This window comes from Mesoplodon bidens, assembly GCF_964165515.1.
Source record: "Mesoplodon bidens genome assembly, chromosome: 2".
NCBI classification, from domain to species: domain Eukaryota; kingdom Metazoa; phylum Chordata; class Mammalia; order Artiodactyla; family Ziphiidae; genus Mesoplodon; species Mesoplodon bidens.
Genome location: NC_138177.1, coordinates 120,505,443 through 120,530,497, shown reverse-complemented (window position 1 = coordinate 120,530,497; position 25,055 = coordinate 120,505,443). Strand labels below are relative to the sequence as shown.

At 37.9% G+C, this 25,055-nt stretch overlaps 1 protein-coding gene across 2 annotated transcripts in view; it reads left to right on the top strand.

Moving 5' to 3' along the window:
• MSH4 (mutS homolog 4) overlaps window positions 1–25,055 on the top strand; it is a gene marked incomplete at its 5' end in the record, with an annotated part of 93,200 nt that overhangs the window by 13,115 nt on the left and 55,030 nt on the right. For both annotated transcript variants that reach the window (XM_081225770.1, XM_081225769.1), the window contains 4 exons: window positions 391–506; window positions 1,391–1,564; window positions 6,864–7,036; window positions 21,969–22,036. In XM_081225770.1, the coding sequence (XP_081081896.1) occupies window positions 391–506; window positions 1,391–1,564; window positions 6,864–7,036; window positions 21,969–22,036 (531 nt within the window). The remainder of the gene's footprint in view (window positions 1–390; window positions 507–1,390; window positions 1,565–6,863; window positions 7,037–21,968; window positions 22,037–25,055) is intronic.

Here is a 25,055-nt window from a genome sequence, read left to right as displayed (position 1 = left end):
GCTAGTGTATTACAAAGATTTACCCTCTCTAAATTATGATAGTGTATGTGAGGCTGAATGTAAAACCTTTGTTGCTGTTGTTGCTGTAGAATAAAATTAGTAGAAGTCAGAGACTCTCATGTTTATTTTTTATTATTTTACTTAAATTTCATGTAAATATGGCTTAATAAGAGCTACAGACTGCTATAATTCACTTAGCAAGACAGACCATCATTCTTTTTGTAAATAACTAAGAAAACGTATTTAACTCTAGAAAATAATAAATATTGAAAAATAAACTTTATTCAGTATTTAAGTCATCTACCCATGTATGAGCATGTATTTAAGAAAGCAGTTTTGGGCAAGTGCATGAAACTTAAAATTTATTTTGAAATTAAAAATTCTTTTCAGAACGTTAATTTCACTACTGTCCAAAGGAAATACTTCAATGAAACAAAAGGATTAGAGTACATTGAACAATTATGCATAACAGAATTCAGCACTGTCCTAATGGAGGTTCAATCCAAGTAAGTTAAAACTTAGGGCAAGTAGTAAATCCCTGGTGTGTATTCCAGGATGGAAAGGTCTTTTGTGTGTTTTGTTCTTTGCTATATTCCCTACCACCTAGAAAAGTGCCTGGCTTATAAAGCACACTCAGTAATTATTGAAATAGTAAAATAGTTAACAAAGTTATATACAAGGCATATCTTGCTAACTAAACTTTTATGGAATTTCTCCAAATTAGTCATAATCTACTGCCTTAATGGTTCCTGCTCACTTTACTTTGAATTGAAAAGCTCAAGTAGCTACAGCAAACTAGAAATGTGAGGGTACAGAAGTGAAACACAGTTAAAGCTGTGTTCCTGTTACTTCATACCTTTACTCCTTCAGAATGTGACAGGGAATGATCTTTTTGGAATGGATATTTCTTATAACATGCTGAACAGATACTTACTTTGAGCCAGGTTAGACCACTTGTTCGCTCAGTTAATCATGACGACTACTCTCACCGAGATCAAAACATGCTTTCCTATACATTGGGACCTCCTGACAGTACCTTTACAACTCTCAGACTTTTTCAACATTATTTGAATGTGTATTTAGAATGGTACATCAAAAATTGACACAAATTACCATTGAATGTTGACTTCTAACATGTGACCTATTGGGAGTCTAATATCCCTTAAGTCTCAGACTTTAGAAAATTGTCTCTTTTTATCAACTTTTATGTTTTAGAGGTAATTTAACTAGTTATCAAAAATCAGGAACACTTTTTCCCTTTGATTTTAAGCAATGCTATGCAAATATTTATAATTTTGCTAATATTAAAGTGAAATAAATGTTTTCTTTTATAGCAATACTTTTTTTTATTCCAAAGATTTATAGTGATGTATCTTTGGTCACTTTACAGGTATTACTGCCTTGCAGCTGTTGCAGCTTTATTAAAATATGTTGAATTTATTCAAAATTCAGTTTATGCACCAAAATCACTGAAGATTTGTTTCCAGGGTAGTGAACAGACAGCTATGATAGATTCATCATCAACCCAAAACCTTGAATTACTAATTAATAATCAAGACTCTAGGTAAGATCATCCATTTTTCTCTTAGAAAATGTATCAGTTTATTATGTCATTTTTCTATGAATAGTTACTTTACATTTCTTTAAATTGTTCGATGGAGAAATATTGAATAAACTTTTTTTTTTTTTTTTTTTTTTTGCGGTACGTGGGCCTCTCACTGTTGTGGGCTCTCCCGTTGCGGAGCACAGGCTCCGGATGCGCAGGCTCAGCGGCCATGGCTCACGGGCCCAGCTGCTCCGTGGCATGTGGGATCTTCCCGGACCGGGGCACGAACCCGTGTCCCCTGCATCGGCAGGCGGACTCCCAACCACTGCGCCACCAGGGAAGCCTGAATAAACATATTTTTAATCCTTACACCATTGTTGGTGAGCTTAGATGTTTCACCAAAATCAGGTTTTAAAAATATATTTGTACTAAACAAGAAAAAAAAAAGTAACAACCCATTTCAAAACTAGGTAGAAGACTTGAACAGACAGTTCTCCAAAGAAGATATACAGAGGTTCAATAAGCACTTAAGAAGTTGCTCAACGTCACTAGTCATTAGGGAAATGCAAATCAAAGCCACAATTACCACTTCATACCCATTAGGATGGTTATTATTAGGTAAATGGAAAATAATTGTTGGTGACGATATGGAGAAATGAGAATCCTAATCCATTTATAGTGGGAATGTACAGTGGTGCAGTCACTTTGGAAAACCACATAGTGGTTCCTCAAAAAGTTAAACATAGCATTACCATATGATACAGACATTCTACTTCTTGGTATATACCTAAAAGAATTGAGAACGGGGACTCAAACAGATACTTGCACACAAATATTCATAGCAGCATTACTCACAGTAGCCAAAATGTGGAAACAAACCAGATGTCCATCAATGAGTGACTGATAAAATAAGATGTGTAAAGATAAGGTGTATACATACAATGGAATATCATTCGGCCTTAAAAAGGAATGAAATTCTGATACATGCCATGAGATGTATGAACCTTGAAAACATTATGTTAAGTGAAATATGCCAGACACAAAAGGAAGAATATTTTATGATTCCATTTATATGAAGTACCTAGAATAGGCAAATTTATAGAGACAGAAAGTAGACAGGTTACCAGGGGCTGGGGGAAGTGGGGAAATGGGAGAGTTATTGTTTAATGGATTCAGAGTTTCTGTTTAGGATGATGAGAAATGAATGATGGTAATGGTTGCATAATACTGCAAGTGTACCTAATGATACTGACTTGTGTGCTTAATATGGTTAAAATGCTAAAATTTGTGTTTTGTATGTTTTACCATAATAAAAAAAGTTGTGTGCAGAATACTACAAAGTTAAAATAACAAGTTTTAAAAGCATTAAATACAGGAAATTCAAGGGGCTACATAATCATTTGAGAAAGTGAAAATACTTGAATCAACTTGGTCTTTGTGTATGACTAGATTGCTGGTTTTATTGGTTTATTGTTAGCTTTAGTTAGAAGAATATTTATGGTAAGCATGAATAAGAGGGAGAATGGGAGATTGCCCATGTGTGTGCACACACACACACAAACACACAGTGTTTATAAGGGTTCATAGTGGTTGGGATACCTAAACTAGAATCAAAATGTTATTAGAAGATAATGTACTCAACCTGTGGTGGTGCTTATAGTAGGCATAAACCTATATAGTTTAATATGGGTTCAATTTGGTACAAAGAATTAGTGAGTAATGGTTTTTCTCCTTGAGGAATTACAGTCTAAAGGAGGAGATGCATAGTATCATAGTATCATTAACATGTACTAAGTACATCAGGCGCTCCATAGCCTAGGGACCCACAGTTGGTTGAATCCACAGATATGGAACCTGTGGATATGGAGGGCCCACTCTAGTAGGCCACTTTATATAAGGGACTTAAGCATCCTCGGATTTTGGTATCTGCTAGAGGTCTTAGAATCAATCCCCTACAGGTACCAAGGGACGACTGTATAGTGATATGAAAGTTTCCATAAAAAAATGATGGGATCATAGCAGAGAAAGAAAGTTAACTGGGCTTAGTTAAGGAGTAAAAGGGGAGTAATTAGAAAAGGCTTTCTAGAGAAGATAATACCTGACATGAGGGTTTTTTTTTTTCCTGATATGAGTTTTGAAGTATAAATAGAAGTTATCCATGGGCTTCCCTGGTGGCGCAGTGGTTAAGAATCCACCTGCCAATGCAGGGGACACAGGTTCGAGTGCTGGCCCGGGAAGATCCCACATGCCGCGGAGCAACTAAGCCCGTGTGCCACAACTCCTGAGCCTGTGCTCTAAAGCCCATGAGCCACAACCACTGAAGCCCACATTCCTAGAGCCCATGCTCCACAACAAAAGAAGCCACTGCAACGAGAAGCCCATGCACCACAACGAAGAGTAGCCCTCACTTGCCGCAACTAGAGAAAAGCCCACGCGCAGCAACGAAGACCCAATGCAGCCAAAAATAAATAAATATTTTTTAAAAAAAGAAGTTATCCAGATTAAGAAATAGAAAAGGTAGTAAGACAGTGAATAACAAAGTCTTGAAAGCATGATTTTCAATATAGCAATATGGTATGTGCAAGGAAACCATAAGCTATTTGCTTTGGTAAAGTACAAGTTGGGAGTAAGTAAGCCTGGAGTAAAATCTCAGCTTTCAGTACTTAAATATAACTTCGGATATCAATGAAAGGGATAAACTTAAAATAATCATAAATTTTAATATTACGAGTACTGAATAGAGTAAAGAGTACTTTATACAATTGAAACCTTAAGGTGCTCACTGCCAATTTCAGAGCCATAGTGTTTAAGTATTTCTGTCACTTTGTGTGCTCTTATCTTGACTTAACTTTTTTTTTTTTTTTTTTTTTTTTTTTTTTTGCGGTAGGCGGGCCTCTCACTGTTGTGGCCTCTTCCCCTTGCAGAGCACAGGCTCCGGATGCGCAGGCTCAGCAGCCATGGCTCACGGGCCCAGCCGCTCTGCGGCATGTGGGATCTTCCCAGACCGGGGCACGAACCCGTGTCCCCTGCATCGGCAGGCGGACTCTCAACCACTGCGCCACCAGGGAAGCCCTTGACTTAACTTTTAATTATGTGAAATCTCCAGACATTATTTATAGTTACAAACTTAGAAACCTATAATATCTAATTTTTTTGTTATTTACTTTAATCATCAAGAACAGTTTAGATCTATCTAGGTACTGTTGGCACTACTTTTAGTAAGGGTAAGAATAGTACTGTGTATACTATTTGTCATTGTCAGTGTAGTGACCTCAACACCTTTGTAGTTCCACTGAATAATCATGGTCTAAAACTATAACGTTTTAAAGGAGTTTATAATTAATTTTAATTATTCTTTTTCAGCTTAGTGAATAAATAATATTTTTTCTATTGCTAGGAAAAAAGGGATAAAATAATATCTGGATAAAGTACTCTGTCATTGACTTTCTAAATTAAAGTAACATGGGGTAACATAGACAGTCAATAACCAAGGCTGGTAATTATTACAAAGGGTTTTGTACTCAGTTTTACTTTGTCACATTTCATAGTTAATCATTGTTTACCATTATCATTGTCAAACATTGCTTGAGTTCCTGCTGTATATTAAATGATAGGATATTTGACCTCCAAGAGTTCATATTATAGTTGAAAGAAGAAATTGAGGTCTTTTCACAGACTTGAACCAAAGAATATTAGGTTAAAAGATGGGCATGCTATCTTCTGAACTGTCTGAATAGCTCTAATGCTTCTATGGATTTGTTACTTGTTCAGCATACTGTTTCACCCATTGATTTCTATAACAAATGGCAGATTTAGGTATGCTCCCCACTTCCTTTGTTCCTGCAGAAGACAAGTTCTCAAAATTGTGCCTGTGACTTACCTATGATGACCCCCACTCCCAGCCAGGACTTGATTTGAATAGTTCCCTAAAAATTTGTTTAAATTGATATACCAAAAATTTGGCAGTCTGATGACTAGAGTCATTTTTATTTCCTTTCCTCTCTTAACCCAGATTCAGTATGTCAGTAAATCCTCCTGACTCAACCTTTAGAGTACATACGTATTCTGGATCACTTCTTAGCATTTCCGGTGCTACAACCCTAACCCATACCTCCATCATTTTAGCCTGGACTGCTGTATAGTATAATAGCCCCTAACTTGTCTCTCTGCTTTCTTCCCCTCCTACAATTAGTCTCTTCTCAACCTAGTGGTCAGAGTGTGATCCTTTTAAACCAGAAATTAGATCTTGGAACTTTCCTGCTTAAAATCTTCCAGAGCTCCTGTTATATTTAGAATATAATTTAGACTCTTTACCGTGGCCTACAAGGACTTCTGTGTTCTGGTCTCTTTCAACTTCTTCATTCATCTCCCTTAATTCTTACCCTCACTTGCAGTGCTCCACCAACTTTGGTCTTCTTTCTGGTTCTGGAGCCTGGGCTTAAATTGCTGTTCTGTTTTGCCCTTTTAAACGGTAACTCTTTTCTTGTTCACTTATTTGGAAACCTTGGGCAAGTTACTTAATTTCTTTGTGTTTCAGTTTCTTCCCTTATAAACTGTTAATAATAGCATCTATCTCATACTATCATTGTTAGAATTAAATAAGTCAATATATGTAAAGTGCTTAGAATAAGGCCTGGCACATACTTTGTGTTCAGTATATGTTAGCTGTACTCACCATCAATTGTCATCATTATTCCCATCTCATCATCATCTTGGCATGGATGCCTTCTTAACTCAACTGCCGAATATACATACAAGTCTTTCTCAACCAACCTAACTAAATCAGCCCTCCTGGTCATTCTCTGTACAGTCCTGTTTGTTTGTTTTTAACAGTTTCTGTACCTGATATTATTTTCTTTCTTTCTCTTTTATAATTCTCTAACTTCTTAAGTTAGAACAGAATGATTATATTAAATACTCGTTTTATCAGTGTAAAAGTTCTCTCTCCCCTTAAGGATGTGTTGTTGATATCTTGCTATTATTGATGGAATGCCATGGACTAGAATATTTTATATTAGTCTGAGTATTGTTAACTGATCTATGAAAAAAGCCATTAACTAAATGCAAGAAGATTCTCTCGATCTTGTTAATCAAAGTGTGCTTCACTGACTGACAGCATACCTGAGTGTATTTGAAACATAGATTCTCAAGCCTCATCCCAAACCTACTGAATCAGAATCCTCATGTGATTTGTATGCATATTAAAGTTTGAGAATCACTACCGTAAATGATAGGATTATTTTAAAAGTTAAATTACAGTTTTATTGGATTTTCCTTAGTATACTTAATGAAATTTTCCTAACTTGTGTTTTTAAAGGAACAATCACACACTCTTTGGTGTTCTAAATTACACTAAGACTCCTGGAGGAAGTAGAAGACTTCGTTCTAATATATTAGAACCTCTAATTGATGTTGAAACCATTAACATGAGGTTAGATTGTGTTCAAGAACTGCTTCAAGATGAGGAACTCTTTTTTGGACTTCAGTCAGGTAAATGAATGTCATCTACTTTTACAAATACAATTTTTTTTTTTTTTTTTTTTTTTTGCGGTACGCGGGCCTCTCGCTGTTGTGGCCTCTCCTGTTGCGGAGCACAGGCTCCAGACGCGCAGGCTCAGTGGCCATGGCTCAGGGGCCCAGCTGCTCTGCGGCATGTGGGATCCTCCCAGACTGGGGCACGAACCCGTGTCCCCTGCATCGGCAGGCGGACTCCCAACCACTGTGCCACCAGGGAAGCCCAAATACAAATTTTTTAACAAAATACATTGTCTTCTTAAAAAGATACCAGTCCTGTTGGATTAAGGCTCATCCTAATGACCTTATCTTAACTTGATGACATCAGCAAAGGTCCAATTTCCAAGTAATATCACATTCAGATACTAGGGTTTAGGATTTCAAAGTTTCTTTTTGGGGGATACAATCCAACTCATAACATGAGGTAAGAGAATTGCCCTTGGCATATGTTCACTGGCATGGCAGTGCAATTTTCTTCTTAAATCTGTAGGTGGAGGGGCAGTTTATATGCACTGATCTGAGTCCAGTTCTTGGTTTCTAGCAACTTGATCTGTCTTCCATAACCTCACTTCCCCAACCTCCCTTCCTGTTGTTCTGGAGGTCTAAATGGAAGTGGTACTTGAAAATCTAGAAACCATTTACAGCCTTTAGGTTTTCCTAAGTCCAATTCTAAATACCTTTTAATTAGTATAATTTCTTCAAAATTCTGACATTATACTGACTGTGACCCTGCATTTCCAGTGTTGTTTTGTATATTCTTTTTTTTCTATATATTCCTGTGTATTTTGTGAGGCTTTGGGAAAGGTACAAAAAGGCCACTTTTTAACTGGTCAGCCTTGTTCACAACAACACCTTATCTCTCTTCTTCCATTAAACATCTTGTTGAAAAACAAATTTTCTGCACACACTATCTTCTCTTCATCACTACGTCTTAATCAATCAGTCTTGTTTCTGTGCCCACTCCTGCACTGAGACTGCTCTTGTCAAGGTCACTATAGCAGATATTGTTGGTTCTCTGTCCAGATCTTCTTGGGTCTCTTTTACCTTTCTGTGTGCCCCTTTTCCCTGCTATGTGTGCTTTTGCTTCTAATGGCCTGTACCTGGACTCTCTTTAGAGGCCTGCCCTCAGGCTATTAGAGGGCTTTGCTCTCAGACACGGAGTGCCAAAAGTGCCTTGAGGACCTTAAATGACTGAATGTTGTGGGAGTATGAAAGCCCAGCTGTCTCACACTGTTTTGGCAAAAACCATGAATGTAACTTAAAGTCCACAAGCTGGGCTTCCCTGGTGGCGCAGTGGTTGAGAGTCCACCTGCCGATGCAGGGGACACGGGTTCGTGCCCCGGTCCGGGAAGATCCCACGTGCTGCGGAGCGGCTAGGCCCATGAGCCATGGCCGCTGAGCCTGCGCGTCCGGAGCCTGTGCTCCGCAACAGGAGAGGCCACAACAGTGAAAGGCCCGCATACCTCAAAAAATAAATAAATAAATAAATAAATAAAGTCCACAAGGCTTCTACAGGATCGGTTGAAGTTACCTTCCATAGGACTTTGCCTGAAATTATACTTTTTCTTGGCTTTTTTTCTCTTCCTGTCCTTCTTGTCTTCTTTATTGGTTTCTCGTGGAAGCAAATTCTTAATATATTACTTGCACATGAATCTTCATCTCAGTGTCTGCTTCTGGAGCACCCAGCCTAAAACATTCACCCATAGTCTCATTGTTTTTAAATTTAATGGGCACATATTAGTTCTCCTATTTGAAATCCAACTTCTTTGGTGCTGCCAAAAATCTCTCCTTATTGAATTACTGCCTTTCTTTGCTTCTGTAATTATACAGTTTCTTAGTTTTCTTCCTATTTCTTTGGAATTTCCTTTTTTTTAAGCTCTGTCACTCATTTCTTTCTTTCTTTTTTTTTTTTTTGTGGTACGCGGGCCTCTCACTGTTGTGGCCGCTCCTAATGCAGAGCACAGTCTCCAGACGCGCAGGCTCAGCGGCCATGGCTCACGGGACCAGCCGCTCCGCGGCATGTGGGATCTTCCTGGAGTGGGGCACGAACCCGTGTCCCCTGCATCGGCAGGCGGACTCTCAACCACTGCACCACCAGGGAAGCCCCTGTCACTCATTTCTTTAACGAGTTTATGACTATCCAGTCAAAACCAATGGGGTATCTCCCTTGTAATGTTATCTTTACTATTTCCAAATAGACTACAGGACTGTATACTGTCTTGGAATGTCTTCAGAAAGCTCTGTCATTGATCAGGTAACAGAGTAAAAACCCCAGAGTCCTTTCTTTCAAATGGAAGTGAGAATGACTTCTGAGTCTTCTTTTTAGGCTTGTTTTCCTTTGCTTGTTCCCTAAATGCTATGGCTCTTCAAAGGTATGTCCTAGGTTGTCTTTTTACCCCGTATATTCTTATTATATGATTTACCCACCTTCTTGGTCTTATAATTATCATTTACGTATTCATAACTTCCAAATTTACATCTCGTGCCCAAATATCTCTATAGACCTTCAGCCCCATATATCTTATTGCCTACTGAGCACTTATTAAGATGTTCCTTAATCACCTCACATTTAATGTGTCCAAACTGTGCCATCTTCCCTTCTAAATCAATTCCTTCTGATTTCAGAGAATAGGTCTACATCCAAGCTGTTTACCAAACCAGATACCTGAAAGTCATTCTTGACACTTCCCTTCCCTGAAATTAATCATCAAATTTTGCAAAGTCTCTTTTCTATATATCTCTTGCTTGTTTAGCTTCTATTCCCAATACTGCTGCTCCAGCCTGGGGTACCATTTATCTGTAATCTGATTTATTGCAGCAGCCTTCTGTTTGGCTTCCTCCTCCAGTCTTGTTCTTTACAGTCTCTTCTCTATATGAGAGCCTGAGAGATCTTTTGAAAATATAAATCTGAGCATATTACTCTTCATTAGTTTCTCGTTGTTGATGTAACAAAGTACCACAAATTTAGTGGCTTAAAACAACATGAATTTATTATCTTGCAGTTCTGGAAGTCAGAAATCAGTTTTGCTGGGCTAAAATCAATGTGTTAGCAGGTCCACCGTTTCTTCTGGAGGCTCTAGGGGCAAAACTGTTTCCTTGCCTTTTCCAGTTTCTAGAGGCCATCTACATTCCTTGGCTCATGGCCCTTCCTCCATCTTCAAAGCCAGCAGAATAGTTTCTTCTCTACTTTCTGACCTCTGCTTTTGTCCTTATATCTTCTCTCTTTGACTGATCCTCCTACCTCCCTCTTTTTTTTTTTTTTTTTTTCTTTTCTTTCTTTTTTGGCCACTTGGCTTGTGGGATCTTAGTTCCCTGACCAGGGATAGAACCTGGGCCCCCTGGCTGTGAGAGCACAGAGCCCTAACCACTGGACTGCCAGGGAATTCCCCTGTCTCCCTCTTATAAGGACCCTTGTGATTACTTTGAGACTAACAAATAATCCAGAATAATCTCTCCATTTCAAGATGCTTAACTTAATCCCATCTTCAAAGTCCCCTTTACCAGATAACATATTCAGAGGTTCCAGGGATTAGGATGTGGACATCTTTGTGGGGCTACCACATATCCACTTGCATAAAATCCTTCATTCTCTTCTCATTACTTTTAGGATAAAATCCAAACTCTTCTGGATGGCTATTTCTTTATCATCTCCCACAGCATCTCTTGTTACTCGTCACTTGTCATTCTGCCTTCTAGTATAATTGAACTTCTTTTAGTTACTTGAACATATCCTGTCTCATGTTCTGGCTTTAAAATTTTTTTTAATTTAATTTATTTCCATTGGGGTATAGTTGATTTACAGTATTAGTGTCAGTTGTACAACATAATGATTCAAAATTTGTATAGATTATACTCCATTTAAAGTTATTATAAAATAATGACTATATTCCTTATGCTGTATAATATATCCTTGTAGCTTACTTATTTTATACATAATAATTTGTACCACTTAATACCCTACCCCTCTCTTGACCCTCCTCCCTACCGTCTCCGCATTGTTAACCACTAGTTGGTTCTCTGTATCTGTGAGTCTGTTTCTGTTTTGCTATACTCTTTCGTTTGTTTTATTTTTTAGATTCCATGTATAAGTGTTTGTCTTTCTCTGCCTGACTTATTTCACTAAGCAATAATACCCTCCAGGACCCATCCATGTTTTTGCAAATGGCAAAATTTCATCCTTTTTTATGGTTGAGTAGTATTCCATATATATGTACACACACATATACCACATCTTCTTTATTCACTCATCTGTTGATGGACACTTAAGTTGCTTCCATATCTTGGCAATTGTCAGTAATGTTGCTGTGAACATTGGGGTGCATGTATCTTTTCAAATTAGTGCTTTTGTTTTTTTTCAAATATATACCCAGGAGTAGAATTGCTGAGTCATATGGTAGTTCTATTTTTAGTTTTCTGAGAAACCCCCATATTGTTTTCCACAGTGACTGCACCAATTTACATTCCCACCATCAGTGTATTATGGTTCCCTCTTCTCGACAACCTTGCCAACATTTGTTATTTGTGGTCTTTTTGATGATAGCCATTCTGACAGGTGTCAGGTGATATCTCATTATGGTTTTGATGATATCTCATTATGGTTTTGATTTGCGTTTCTCTGATGATTAGCAGTGTTGAGCATCTTTTCGTGTGCCTGTTGGCCATCTGTATGTCTTCTTTGGAAAAATGTCTGTTCAGGTCTTCTGCCTATTTTTTAATTGGATTATTTGTTTTTTTGATATTGAGTTATTTGAGCTGTTTATATATTTTGGATATTAACCCCTTCCCGGGTATATCATTTGCAAATATTTTCTCCCATTCAGTAGACTGTCTTTTCATTTTGTCAGTGGTTTCCTTTGCTGTGCAAAAGCTTTTAAGTTTCATTAGGTCTTATTTGTTTATTTTTGTTTTTATTTCCTTTGCCTTAGGAAACAGATCCAAAAAAATATTGACCATTCATGTCAAAGAGTGTTCTGTCTATGTTATCTTCTAGGAGTTCTATGGTGTCAGGTCTTACATTTAGGTGTTTAATCTATTTTGCGTTTATTTTTGTATATGGTGTGAGAAAATATTCTAATTTCATTCTTTTACATGTAGCTGTCCAGTTTTCCCAGCACCATTTATTGAAGAGACTGTCTTTTCCCCATGGTGTATTCTTGCCCCCTTTGTCATAGATTAATTGATCATATGTGCATGGGTTTATTCCTGTTCCACTGATCTGTGTGTCTGTTTTAGTGCATATCATGTTCTGGCTTTTGCACTCTGTAATATTTGTCTAGAATCTTTTCTCTTTCTTCTCTGTAACCTCTTCTCCCAAGCTACTCTTTAGCCAACTGCAGTTCATAATTTACCATCCTAGTTTAGATGTCACTTCTTCTAGAAGCCTCTCTTTTTTTTTTAATTTTTTTAATTTTTTAATTTTTTTTATTTTTTTAATTAGTTTCTGCTTTATAACAAAGTGAATCAGTCATACATATACATCTGTTCCCACATCCCCTCCCTCATGCATCTCCCTCCCTCCCACCCTCCCCATCCCACCCCTCCAGGCGGTCACAAAGCACTGAGCTGATCTCCCTGTGCTATGCGGCCGCTTCCCACTATCTATCTACCTTACGTTTGGTAGTGTATATATGTCCATGCCTCTCTCTCGCCTCGTCACAGCCTACCCTTCCCCCTCCCCATATCCTCAAGTCCATTCTCAAGTAGGTCTGTGTCTTTATTCCCGTTTTGCCCCTAGGTTCTTCATGACATTTTTTTTTTTAATTCCGTATATATGTGTTAGCATACGGTATTTGTCTTTCTCTTTCTGACTAACTTCACTCTGTATGACAGACTCTAGGTCTATCCACCTCATTACAAATAGCTCAGTTTCGTTTCTTTTTATGGCTGAGTAATATTCCATTGTATATATGTGCCACATCTTCTTTATCCATTCATCCGATGATGGACACTTAGGTTGTTTCCAGCTCCGGGCTATTGTGAATAGAGCTGCAATGAACATCTTGGTACATGTCTCTTTTTGAATTATGGTTTTCTCAGGGTATATGCCCAGTAGTGGGATTGCTGGGTCATATGGTAGTTCTATTTGTAGTTTTTTAAGGAACCTCCATACCGTTCTCCACAGTGGCTGTACCAATTCACATTCCCACCAGCAGTGCAAGAGTGTTCCCTTTTTTCCACACCCTCTCCAGCATTTATTGTTTCTAGATTTCTTGATGATGGCCATTCTGACTGGTGTGAGATGATATCTCATTGTAGTTTTGATTTGCATTTCTCTAATGATTAATGATGTTGAGCATTCCTTCATGTGTTTGTTGGCAGTCTGTATATCTTCTTTGGAGAAATGCCTATTTAAGTCTTCTGCCCATTTTTGGATTGGGTTGTCTGTTTTTTTGCTATTGAGCTGCATGAGCTGTTTATAAATTTTGGAGATTAATCCTTTGTCAGTTGCTTCATTTGCAAATATTTTCTCCCATTCTGAGGGTTGTCTTTTGGTCTTGTTTATGGTTTCCTTTGCTGTGCAAAAGCTTTGAAGTTTCATTAGGTCCCATTTGTTTATCTTTGTTTTTATTTCCATTTCTCTAGGAGGTGGGTCCAAAAGGATCTTGCTGTGATTTATGTCATAGAGTGTTCTACCTATGTTTTCCTCTAAGAGTTTGATAGTTTCTGGCCTTACATTTAAGTCTTTAATCCATTTTGAGCTTATTTTTGTGTATGGTGCTAGGGAATGATCTAATCTCAAACTTTTACATGTCCCTGTCCAGTTTTCCCAGCACCACCTATTGAAGAGGCTGTCCTTTCTCCACTGTACATTCCTGCCTCCTTTATCAAAGATAAGTTGGCCATATGTGCGTGGGTTTATCTCTGGGCTTTCTATCCTGATCCACTGATCTATCTTTCTGTTTTTATGCCAGTACCAGACTGTCTTAATTACTGTAGCTTTGTAGTATAGTCTGAAGTCAGGGAGCCTGATTCCTCCAGCTCCGTTTTTCGTTCTCAAGATTGCTTTAGCTATTCGGGGCCTTTTGTTTTTCCAAACAAATTTTGAAATTTTTTGTTCTAGTTCTGTGAAAAATGCCATTGGTAGTTTGATAGGGATTGCATTGAATCTGTAGATTGCTTTGGGTAGTAGAGTCATTTTCACAATATTGATTCTTCCAATCCAGGAGCATGGTATATCTCTCCATCTATTTGTATCATCTTTAATTTCTTTCATCAGTGTCTTATAGTTTTCTGCATACAGGTCTTTTGTCTCCTTAGGTAGGTTTATTCCTAGATATTTTATTCTTTTTGTTGCGATGGTAAATGGGAGTGTTTTCTTGATTTCATTTTCAGATTTTTCATCATTAGTGTACAGGAATGCCAGAGATTTCTGTACATTAATTTTATATCCTGCTACTTTACCAAATTCATTGATTAGCTCTAGTAGTTTTTCGGTAGCATCTTTAGGATTCTCTATGTATAGTATCATGTCATCTGCAAACAGTGACAGCTTTACTTCTTCTTTTCCAATTTGGATTCCTTTTATTTCCTTTTCTTCTCTGATTGCTGTGGCTAAAACTTCCAAAACTATGTTGAATAAGAGTGGTGAGAGTGGGCAGCCTTGTCTTGTTCCTGATCTTAGTGGAAATGGTTTCAGTTTTTCACCATTGAGGACAATGTTGGCTGTGGGTTTGTCATATATGGCCTTTATTATGTTGAGGAAAGATCCCTCTATACCTACTTTCTGCAGGGTTTTTATCATAAATGGGTGTTGAATTTTGTCGAAAGCTTTCTCTGCATCTATTGAGATGATCATACGGTTTTTCTCCTTCAACTTGTTAATATGGTGTATTACATTGATTGATTTGCGTATATTGAAGAATCCTTGCATTCCTGGGATAAACCCCACTTGATCATGGTGTATGATCCTTTTAATGTGCTGTTGGATTCTGTTTGCTAGTATTTTGTTGAGGATTTTTGCATCTATGTTCATCAGTGATATTGGCCTGTAGTTTTCTTTCTTTGTGACATCCTTGCCTGGTTTTGGTATCAAGGTGATGTCGGCCTCGTAGAATGAGTTTGGGAGTGTTCCTCCCTCTGCTATATTTTGGACGAGTTTGAGAAGGATAGGTGTTAGCTCTTCTCTAAATGTTTGATAGAATTCACCTGTGAAGCCATCTGGTCCTGGGCTTTTGTTTGATGGAAGATTTTTAATCACAGTTTCAATTTCAGTGCTTGTGATTGGTCTATTCATATTTTCTATTTCTTCCTGAGTCAGTCTTGGCAGGTTGTGCATTTCTAAGAATGTGTCCATTTCTTCCAGGTTGTCCATTTTATTGGAATAGAGTTGCTTATAGTAATCTCTCATAATCTTTTGTATTTCTGCAGTGTCAGTTGTTACTTCTCCTTTTTCATTTCTAATTCTATTGATTTGAGTCTTCTCCCTTTTTTTCTTGATGAGTCTGGCTAATGGTTTGTCAATTTTGTTTATCTTCTCAAAGAACCAGCTTTTAGTTTGGTTGATCTTTGCTATCGTTTCCTTCATTTCTTTTTCATTTATTTCTGATCTGATCTTTATGATTTCTTTCCTTCTGCTAGCTTTGGGGTATTTTTGTTCTTCTTTCTCTAATTGCTTTAGGTGCAGGGTCAGGTTGTTTACTCGAAATGCTTCCTGTTTCTTAAGGTGGGATTGTATTGCTATAAACTTCCCCCTTAGAACTGCTTTTGCTGCGTCCCATAGGTTTTGGGTCGTCGTGTCTCCATTGTCATTTGTTTCTAGGTATTTTTTAATTTCCTCTTTGATTTCTTCAGTGATCACTTCGTTATTGAGTAGTGTATTGTTTAGCCTCCATGTGTTTGTATTTTTTACACATCTTTTCCTGTAATTGATGTCTAGTCTCATAGCATTGTGGTCGGAGAAGATACTTGATACAATTTCAATTTTCTTAAAATTACCGAGGCTTGATTTGTGACCCAAGATATGATCTATCCTGGAGAATGTTCCATGAGCACTTGAGAAAAATGTGTATTCTGTTGTTTTTGGATGGAATGTCCTATAAATATCAACTAAGTCCATCTCGTTTAATGTATCATTTAAAGCTTGTGTTTCCTTATTTATTTTCATTTTAGATGATCTGTCCATTGGTGAAAGTGGGGTGTTAAAGTCCCCTACTATGAGTGTGTTACTGTCGATTTCCCCTTTTATGGCTGTTAGTATTTGCCTTATGTATTGAGGTGCTCCTATGTTGGGTGCATAAATATTTACAATTGTTATATCTTCTTCTTGGATCGATCCCTTTATCGTTATGTAGTGTCCTTCTTTGTCTCTTCTAATAGTCTTTATTTTAAAGTCTATTTTGTCTGATATAAGAATTGCTACTCCAGCTTTCTTTTGATTTCCATTTGCATGGAATATCTTTTTCCATCCCTTTACTTTCAATCTGTATGTGTCTCTAGGTCTGAAGTGTGTCTCTTGTAGACAGCATATATATGGGTCTTGTTTTTGTATCCATTCAGCCAATCTGTGTCTTTTGGTGGGAGCATTTAGTCCATTTACATTTAAGGTAATTATTGATATGTATGTTCCTATTCCCATTTCCTTAATTGCTTTGAGTTCGTTATTGTAGGTATATTCCTTCTGTTGTGTTTCTTGCCTAGAGAAGTTCCTTTAGCATTTGTTGTAAAGCTGGTTTGGTGGTGCTGAACTCTCTCAGCTTTTGCTTGTCTGTAAAGGTTTTAATTTCTCCATCAAATCTGAATGAGATCCTTGCTGGGTAGAGTAATCTAGGTTGCAGGTTTCTCTCCTTCATCACTTTAATTATGTCCTGCCACTCCCTTCTGGCTTGTAGGGTTTCTGCTGAGAGATCAGCTGTTAACCTGATGGGGATTCCCTTGTGTGTTATTTGTTGTTTTTGCCTTGCTGCTTTTAATATGATTTCTTTGTGTTTAATTTTTGACAGTTTGATTAATATGTGTCTTGGTGTATTTCTCCTTGGATTTATTCTGTATGGGACTCTCTGTGCCTCCTGGACTTGATTAACTATTTCCTTTCCCATATTGGGGAAGTTTTCAACTATAATCTCTTCAAATATTTTCTCAGTCCCTTTCTTTTTCTCTTCTTCTTCTGGAACCCCTATAATTCGAATGTTGGTGCGTTTAATGTTGTCCCAGAGGTCTCTGAGACTGTCCTCTGTTCTTTTCATTCTTTTTTCTTTATTTTGCTCTGCATCAGTTATTTCCACTATTTTATCTTCCACCTCACTTATCCGTTCTTCTGCCTCAGTTATTCTGCTATTGATCCCATCTAGAGTATTTTTCATTTCATTTATTGTGTTTTTAATCGATGCTTGATTCATCTTTAGTTCTTCTAGGTCCTTGTTAACTGTTTCTTGCATGTTGTCTATTCTATTTCCAAGATTATGGATCTTGGAAATAGAATCTTGGATCAGCTTTACTATCATTATTCTGAATTCTTTTTCAGGTAGACTGCCTATTACCTCTTCATTTGTTAGGTCTGGTAGGTGTTTATCTTGCTCCTTCACCTGCTGTGTGTTTTTCTGCCTTCTCATTTTGCTTATGTTACTGTGTTTGGGGTCTCCTTTTTGCCGGCTGCAGATTCGTAGTTCCCGTTGTTTTTGGTGTCTGACCCCAGTGGCTAAGGTTGTTTCAGTAGGTTGTGTAGGCTTCCTGGTGGGGGGGACTAATTCCTGTGCTCTGGTGGTTGAGGCTCGATCTTGTCTTTCTGGTGGACAGGTCCACGTCTGGTGGTGTGTTTTGGGGTGCCTATGGCCTTATTATGTTTTTAGGTAGCCTCTCTGCTAATGGGTGGGGTTGTGTTCCTGCCTTGCTAGTTGCTTGGCATAGGGTGACCCGCACTGTAGCTTGCTGGTCGTTGACTGAAGCTGGGTGCTGGTGTTGGGATGGAGATCTCTGGGAGATTTTCGCTGCTTGATATTATGTGGAGCTGGGAGGTCTCTTGTGGACCCGTGTCCTGAAGTTGGCTCTCCCACTTCAGAGGCACAGCACTGGCTCCTGGCTGCAGCACCAAGAGCCTTTCATCCACCCGGCTCAGAATAACAGGGAGAAAAAGTAGAAAGAAAGAATTAGTAGAAGAAAGAAAGAGAGAGGGAAAGAAAGGAAGAAGGGAAGAAAGGAAGGAAGGAAGGAAGAAAGAAAGGAGGGAGGGAGGGAGGAAGGATGGAAAGAAAGAAGGAAAGAAAGGAGGGAGGGAGGGAGGAAGGAAAGGAAGAAAGACAGGAGGGAGGGAGGAAGGAAAGAAAAAGAAAGTGGAAAGAAGAAGGGTGGGAGGGAGGAAAGAAAAGGGAAGAAGGAAAGGAGGAGCGGAGGGAGGGAGGGAGGAGGGGAGAGTAGGAAAAAAAGAGCAGGTAAAGTAAAATAGAATAAAGTATGAAATATAGTAGCGTTATTAAAATTAGAAAGTAATTATTGAAAAAAAAAAAAAAAAAAAACCGGACCGATAGAACCCTGGGACATATGGTGGAAGCAAAGCTATACAGAGAGAATCTTACACAGAAGATTACACATACACATTCACAAAAAGAGAGCAGGGGGAAAAATCAAAAATCTTGCTCTCCAAGTCCACCTCCTCAATTTGGGATAATTCGTTGTAAAAAGAGGAAAAGGGCGAGAAGTCTGAAATCTTGCTCTCTAAGTCCACCTCCTTAATTTGGAATAATTCGTTGTAAAAAGAGGAAGAGGGGGGAAAGTCTTAAATCTTGTCCTCAAAGTCCACTTCCTCAATTTGGGATGATTCGCTGTCCATTCATGCACTCCACAGACGCAGGGCACATCAAATGGACCGTGGAGCTTTAATCCGCTGCCTCCGAGGCTGCACAGAGAGATTTCCCTGCCTCTGCTCTCACAGCTCCCGGGTCTCAGCCTTGGACCTGGCCCCGCCTCTGCGCGTAGGTCACCGGAGGGCGTCCGTTCTTCTCTCAGACAGGACGGGTTTAAAGGAGCCGCTGATTCGGGGGCTCTGGCTCACTCAGGCAGAGGGGAGGGAGGGGCGCGCAGTGTGGGGCGGGCCTGCGGCGGCAGAGGCCGGCGTGACGTTGCAGCAGCCCGTGGCGCTCCGTGCGCTTTCCCGGGAAAGCCGTCCCCGGGTCTCGGGGACCCCGGCAGTGGCGGGGTGCACAGGCCCCCCGGAAGGCGGGGCGGACAGTGACCCGCGCTCGCACACAGGCCCCGCGGCGGGCGGCGGCGGGCGGCGGCGGCAGCGGCCCACGCCCGTCTCCGAGGTCCGTGCCTTACCCGCGGCTCGTGCCTGTCTCCGGCGCTTCCCCAAGCAGCCCTCTTAATGCCCTCTCCTCGCGCACCAGGAAACAAAAGGGAAAAAAGTCTCTTGCCTCTTCAGCAGCTCCAGACCCTTACCCCGGACTCCCTCCGGGCTAGCCGTGGTGCACTAACCCCTTCAGGCTCTCTTCCTGCCGCCAGCCCCAGTCCTCTCCCTGCGCTCCAACTGAAAGCCGATACCCGAGCCTCAGCTCCCAGCCCCGCCCGCCACGGCGGCCGAGCAGACAAGCCTCTCGGGCTGGTGTGTGCCTGAGGGCACCGATCCTCTGTGCCAGAATCTCTCCGCTTTGCCCTCCGCACCCCTGTTGCTGTGCTCTCCTCCGCTACTCCGAAGCTTTCCCTAGAAGCCTCTCTGACTCCCCAAGTCTATATTAGGTATCTTTTCTATATGTTGTCTATAGTATCTTGTTATGGTGCTTATCTTACTGTATTGTAAGTGAATGTTTTGTTGGATGATTCCCATATGAGTCTAGGACATAATGGGTGTTCATATTTGTTAAGCTATTGATTTATTATTGAACATGTTGAAAATTGTATTCTGTTGTTCCAAAGATTATAATGTTCTATATGATGAGATTTTAATGAAAAACTTGGATTTTATTTGAAGCTTTAGTTTTCATATATTTTAAGTTTTATAATTCCTTATAACAGAAAGTTTTAAATTGGCATCTACAAATGTTAAATATTTCTATATTTTCTTTATCTTGACAGTTTATAATTTATCTTAACATGTAATAAAGTAGGACAGCAGGAATACAGAACAAGGGTAATTTTTATAGTTTATTAAAATATGAGAATGTGAACCTCATAAAAAGTACAGTATGTACTTTCTTGTAGGCATTCTACAATAAGGATGAAAGCATGAAGATTAAGTTATAAGTTTTTGTCCTCAGGGATCTTACATTCATGTTAGAGACACAGAACTCTAAATAAATAAATATGATACAGTGTGAAAAACACAATAATAATTTAATATTTTGTGGAAACATAGAGGAGGGAGCTGGGATAAATATAGAATCCAGGATTCACAGAGATAATATTTTAGCTCTGTCTTAAGGGAATGAGTAGGATTTTGACAACAGGAGAATTCTAGAAATGATACTCAAGACAAAGGGAACATGCCTGAGCAATGTATGTTGATGTGCATAGGGGTAACAAAAATGTTTTTTGGATGCAGTGGCTGGGATAAAGATCCGGTATGGGTGCTGCTGACTGTGATCTTGAACAGTCATTACTTTCTAGGGTACACTTGTTTTTCTGGGAAGTTGAGGAAGGTAGAGTTAACATAAGCTTCTGCAGTTATACTTACATTACATTGTTATAAAAGAACTTGATGTATTTAAGGCATGGCCAGTAGTTATTTATGACTTGAAGCCTTGGGGAATTGCAGGAAATGAGAATTGGGGCTGGTTTATGAAAAGCCTTTATATAATGCTAAGAAATTTGGATTTTATCCTGAAATCAATAGGGAGGTGATGATTCTAAACCAGGAGAGTAATATATATGGTCAAATCCTTATTTTAGAAACATTGTTTGTTTGTTACAGTAGATTTGGGGAGAGGAAGAAGGAAGAGACTGAAAAAGAGGCCAATCTATGTGAGGGCTTAAGAGAGTCTGACTAGTGGACTCACATATAAAATGTCATGGTAGTATAATATAATAGTATAACAGTATAATAGTATACTCAGCCTATTTACTCTAATTTTTTAACCACAGTTTTAACATAATTACCATAGAAGTGGTAATTTAGAAAGAGGCACAGCTCTAGAGGTAGGCAAACTGAAGAACATCAAAAGTTTGAACAAGAAAGAAGTGACATAAAATTTTTGTATTTAGTTCTTTTTTTTAAAGGATAACAGTTTGGGGCCACTTTGTGAAAGTATCAATAAGTTTACACAAAAACTTTTGGGATCACACATTACAATGATGATAATAACCATGAGTCATTAAGAAATAGTTACTATAGTTTAAGGTAAAGAAAAAAACACCTGAGGACATTTAAAAGGGATAGATTCCAATTATCTATACATATACTTTTATAGTGTACTTGAAGCTGGAAAATGAGTTGAGAAGAATAAAGTAACAGTTTTGAGCTCTGGTATATGCAAGGTACTTTACACATATTATTGCACTTAATCCTCACTACAACCCTAGGAGGAAGATGTTATTATCCACATTTAAAAGATGAGAACAACTAAAGTTCAGAGAAGTTATGTAACTTTTGGAAGGCTATATGGTTAGTGGTTGAACTATGCTTTCAAACTAATCTTCTCTGATCTTTTAAGTATCATGTAGAAAAGTTAGAAGTCAAAAAGGTGGGAAGAAAATTATGATAAGCAATATCTAAAAGTCAGAGAAGTAGAGTTTCAAGAAGGAAGGGGTGATCAACAGTGGCAAAATTTGAAGACAAGTTCTGAGTAATCAGAATTAGGAAAAGACCACTAGAATTTATTATTTTGCTCCTGGTAAATGTAAGATAGATGAAGATAATTCAAACAAGTAATATTTGCAGGTAAAACTGTTCTGTTTTATTACTTGAGGATAATATTTTACATAGTGTATATTTTAAAAATGTAACAAAGTTTAACTGCTCATAGTTTCTGTTTGTTTGTTTCAGTTATAGCAAGATTTCTTGATACAGAGCAGCTTCTTTCTGTTTTAGTCCAAATTCCAAAGCAAGACACGGTATGTTTATGTATAAATTATATGTTATATTGTTATACCTTATGTGATATAACTTGTCTTAATATGTAACAATTGGAAAATATGAAAATCTTTTGGAAAAGTACTTCATTATTAATATCTGGAGTATTATGCCTTTTTAAAGGAAACTTTTTTCCTCAGTGTATTATCATATATGATATACTTAAAATGAAAAGTTTCTTAGGTGAGGAATTGGTATAGTTTCATTAATCAAATATTTACTTAAAGAATTTGGATATAGTTTTCAAAAACCTTAGATTATAGTAATTTGCTTAATAAATTAGAGAAAAATTGTTTTAGTTCCAAACGTCCTTTAAAAGGTGATCATTATGTGAAGTTTGATTAGTTTTCAAATATGCTTAACATTTAAGAATGAAACAAAGTCTTTGGATATTTTACAAATTTAAATACTTAGTGCCATATATACAATGGAATATTACTTAGCCATAAAAAGAAACAAAATTGAGTTATTTGTAGTGAGGTGGATGGACCTAGAGTCTGTCATACAGAGTGAAGTAAGTCAGAAAGAGAGAAACAAATACTGTATGCTAACACATATATGTGGAATCTAAAAAAAAAAGTGGTACTGATGAACCTAGTGGCAGGGTAGGAATTAAGATGTAGACATAGAGAATGGACTTGAGAACATGGTGGGGGAAGGGTAAGCTGGGATGAAGTGAGAGAAGCATCAACATATATACACTACCAAATGTAAAATAGTTAGCTAGTGGGAAGCAGCAGCATAGCACAGGGAGATCAGCTTGGTGCTTTGCGATGACCTAGAGAGGTGGGATAGGGAGGGTGGGAGGGAGGCTCAAGAGGGAGGGGATATGGGGATATATGTATGCATATGGCTAATTCACTTTATTGTACAACAGAAACTAACACAGTATTGTGAAGCAATTATATTCCAATAAAGATCTATTAAAAAAATAATAAGTAAATACTTAGTGCCTATAGGCACATTCTATAAAGAAAGTAATAGATGGTTTTCATTCTTCCATTTAAGGTGAATTGAAAAATATTTACTTTAATGAAATACACGTACAGTTGACTGTTGAACAATGCAGGGGTTGGAGTGCCCCCCTCCCCGCCCCCATACAGTTGAAAACCCACACAGGTGTGTAACTTTACAGTCAGCCCTCTGCATAGGAGGGTTCTGCAACTGGATTGTGTCATACTGTATTTTTTGAATAAAATCCACCTATGAGTGGACCCGCACCGTTCAAACCCATGTTGTTCAAGGGTCACCTGTATATTTTTGCTCGTGTGCTTAAAAAGGAAAGACGTCTTGTACATCAGTAAAATTTGATTTAAAATTTGATTACTTTGCAAATCCATTGAAGGCTTATCTATGTTTAAGAAGCCTTTCCATATTGTAGAGATAATACTCTTAAGGTTCATTTGCAATAAAAACATTATATGGAAACGTTTTGGCTGTTGGGCAGGCAGAGAATTGGAAGTTTCCTTAAATAATTGAAACACCTTAAAATTCAATATATGCAAATGAGAGGTAACCTAGAATAACTGATGTCTGGAACAAAATTAGTTGGTTTCATACAATGAGGTTAGAAGCATTCCTTCCTCTTCAATTTTCTCATAGTTCTTGTGTAAAACTGGTACTATTTCTTCCTTAAATGTTTGGTAGAATTCACAAATGAAGCCATTAAAACTTGGAATTTTCTTTGTAGGAATGTTTTTGACTCTAAATTCAACTTCTTAAGTATTTAATAGATATGATGCTATTCAGGTTACCTGTTTCTTCTTCTTCTTTTTTTTTTTTTTTTGGCCACGCAGCTTGTGGGATCTTAGTTCCCTGACCAGGGATTTGAACCTACAACCTCAGAAGTGGAAGTGCAGAGTCCTAACCACTGAACCACCAGGGAATTCCCAGAATATGTTACTTTTAATTAGGGTGTTTATTTCATTTGTACTTACTGAGATTATTGATATGTTTTGATTTAAATCTGCCATCATGGTACGTTTTTTCTATTTGCTTTCTTTTCCTTTTCTTCTGCCTTCTTTTGGATTAATTGAATATTTTTTATGACCCCATTTTACTCCTCTGTTGATTTATTGGATAGAACTCATTGTTTTGTTATTTTAATGGTTGCTTTCAGGTTTATAGATTACATCTTTAGCTGAATTCAGTCTACCTTCAAATAATATTACGTCACTTCACATATGGTATAAGAACCATAGAGTAGTGGCAACAGAAGCAAAAATAACAGATGTTGGGAGTACATCCAACTAAAAAACTTCTGCACAGCAAAAAAAAATAACCAATAAAATGAAAATGTAACTCCAGAATTGGAGAAAATATTTGCAAATCATATATCTGATAAGGAGTTAATATTCAAAATATATAAAGAACTCATATAACTCAATAGCAAAAAAACAATCTGATTAAAAAATGGTCAGAGGAACCAAATAGATATTTTTCCAAAGAAGACATATGAATGACTAGCAGGTGCGTGAAAAGGTGTTCAGCATCACTAATCATCAGGGAAATGCAAATCAAAACCACAATGAGATATCACCTCTCACTTTTTTAGAATGTCCGTCATCAAAAGGATGTAAGATAGCAAGTGTTGGTGAGGATGTGGAGAAAAAGGAACCCTTGTGCATTACTGATGGAATGTAAATTAGTGCAGCTAAATTTATGGAAAAGAGTATATAGCAGTTCCTCAAAAAATTAAAAAAAATAGAACTACCATATGATCTAGCAATCCCACTTCTAAGTATATATCCAAATGAAATAGAAGCAGGATGTCTAAGAGATATCTTCACTCCCATGTTCATTGCAGCATTATTCACAATAGCCAAGATACACACATACAGAGACACACACTGGAATATTATGCAGTCGTGAGAAAGAAGGAAATACTTCCATTTGTGGCAACAGGGATAGCATTGAGGGCATTATGCTAAGTGAAATAAGCCAGACAGAAAATGATAAATACTGCTTGGTTTCGCGTATGAGAAATCTAAAAAAAAAAAA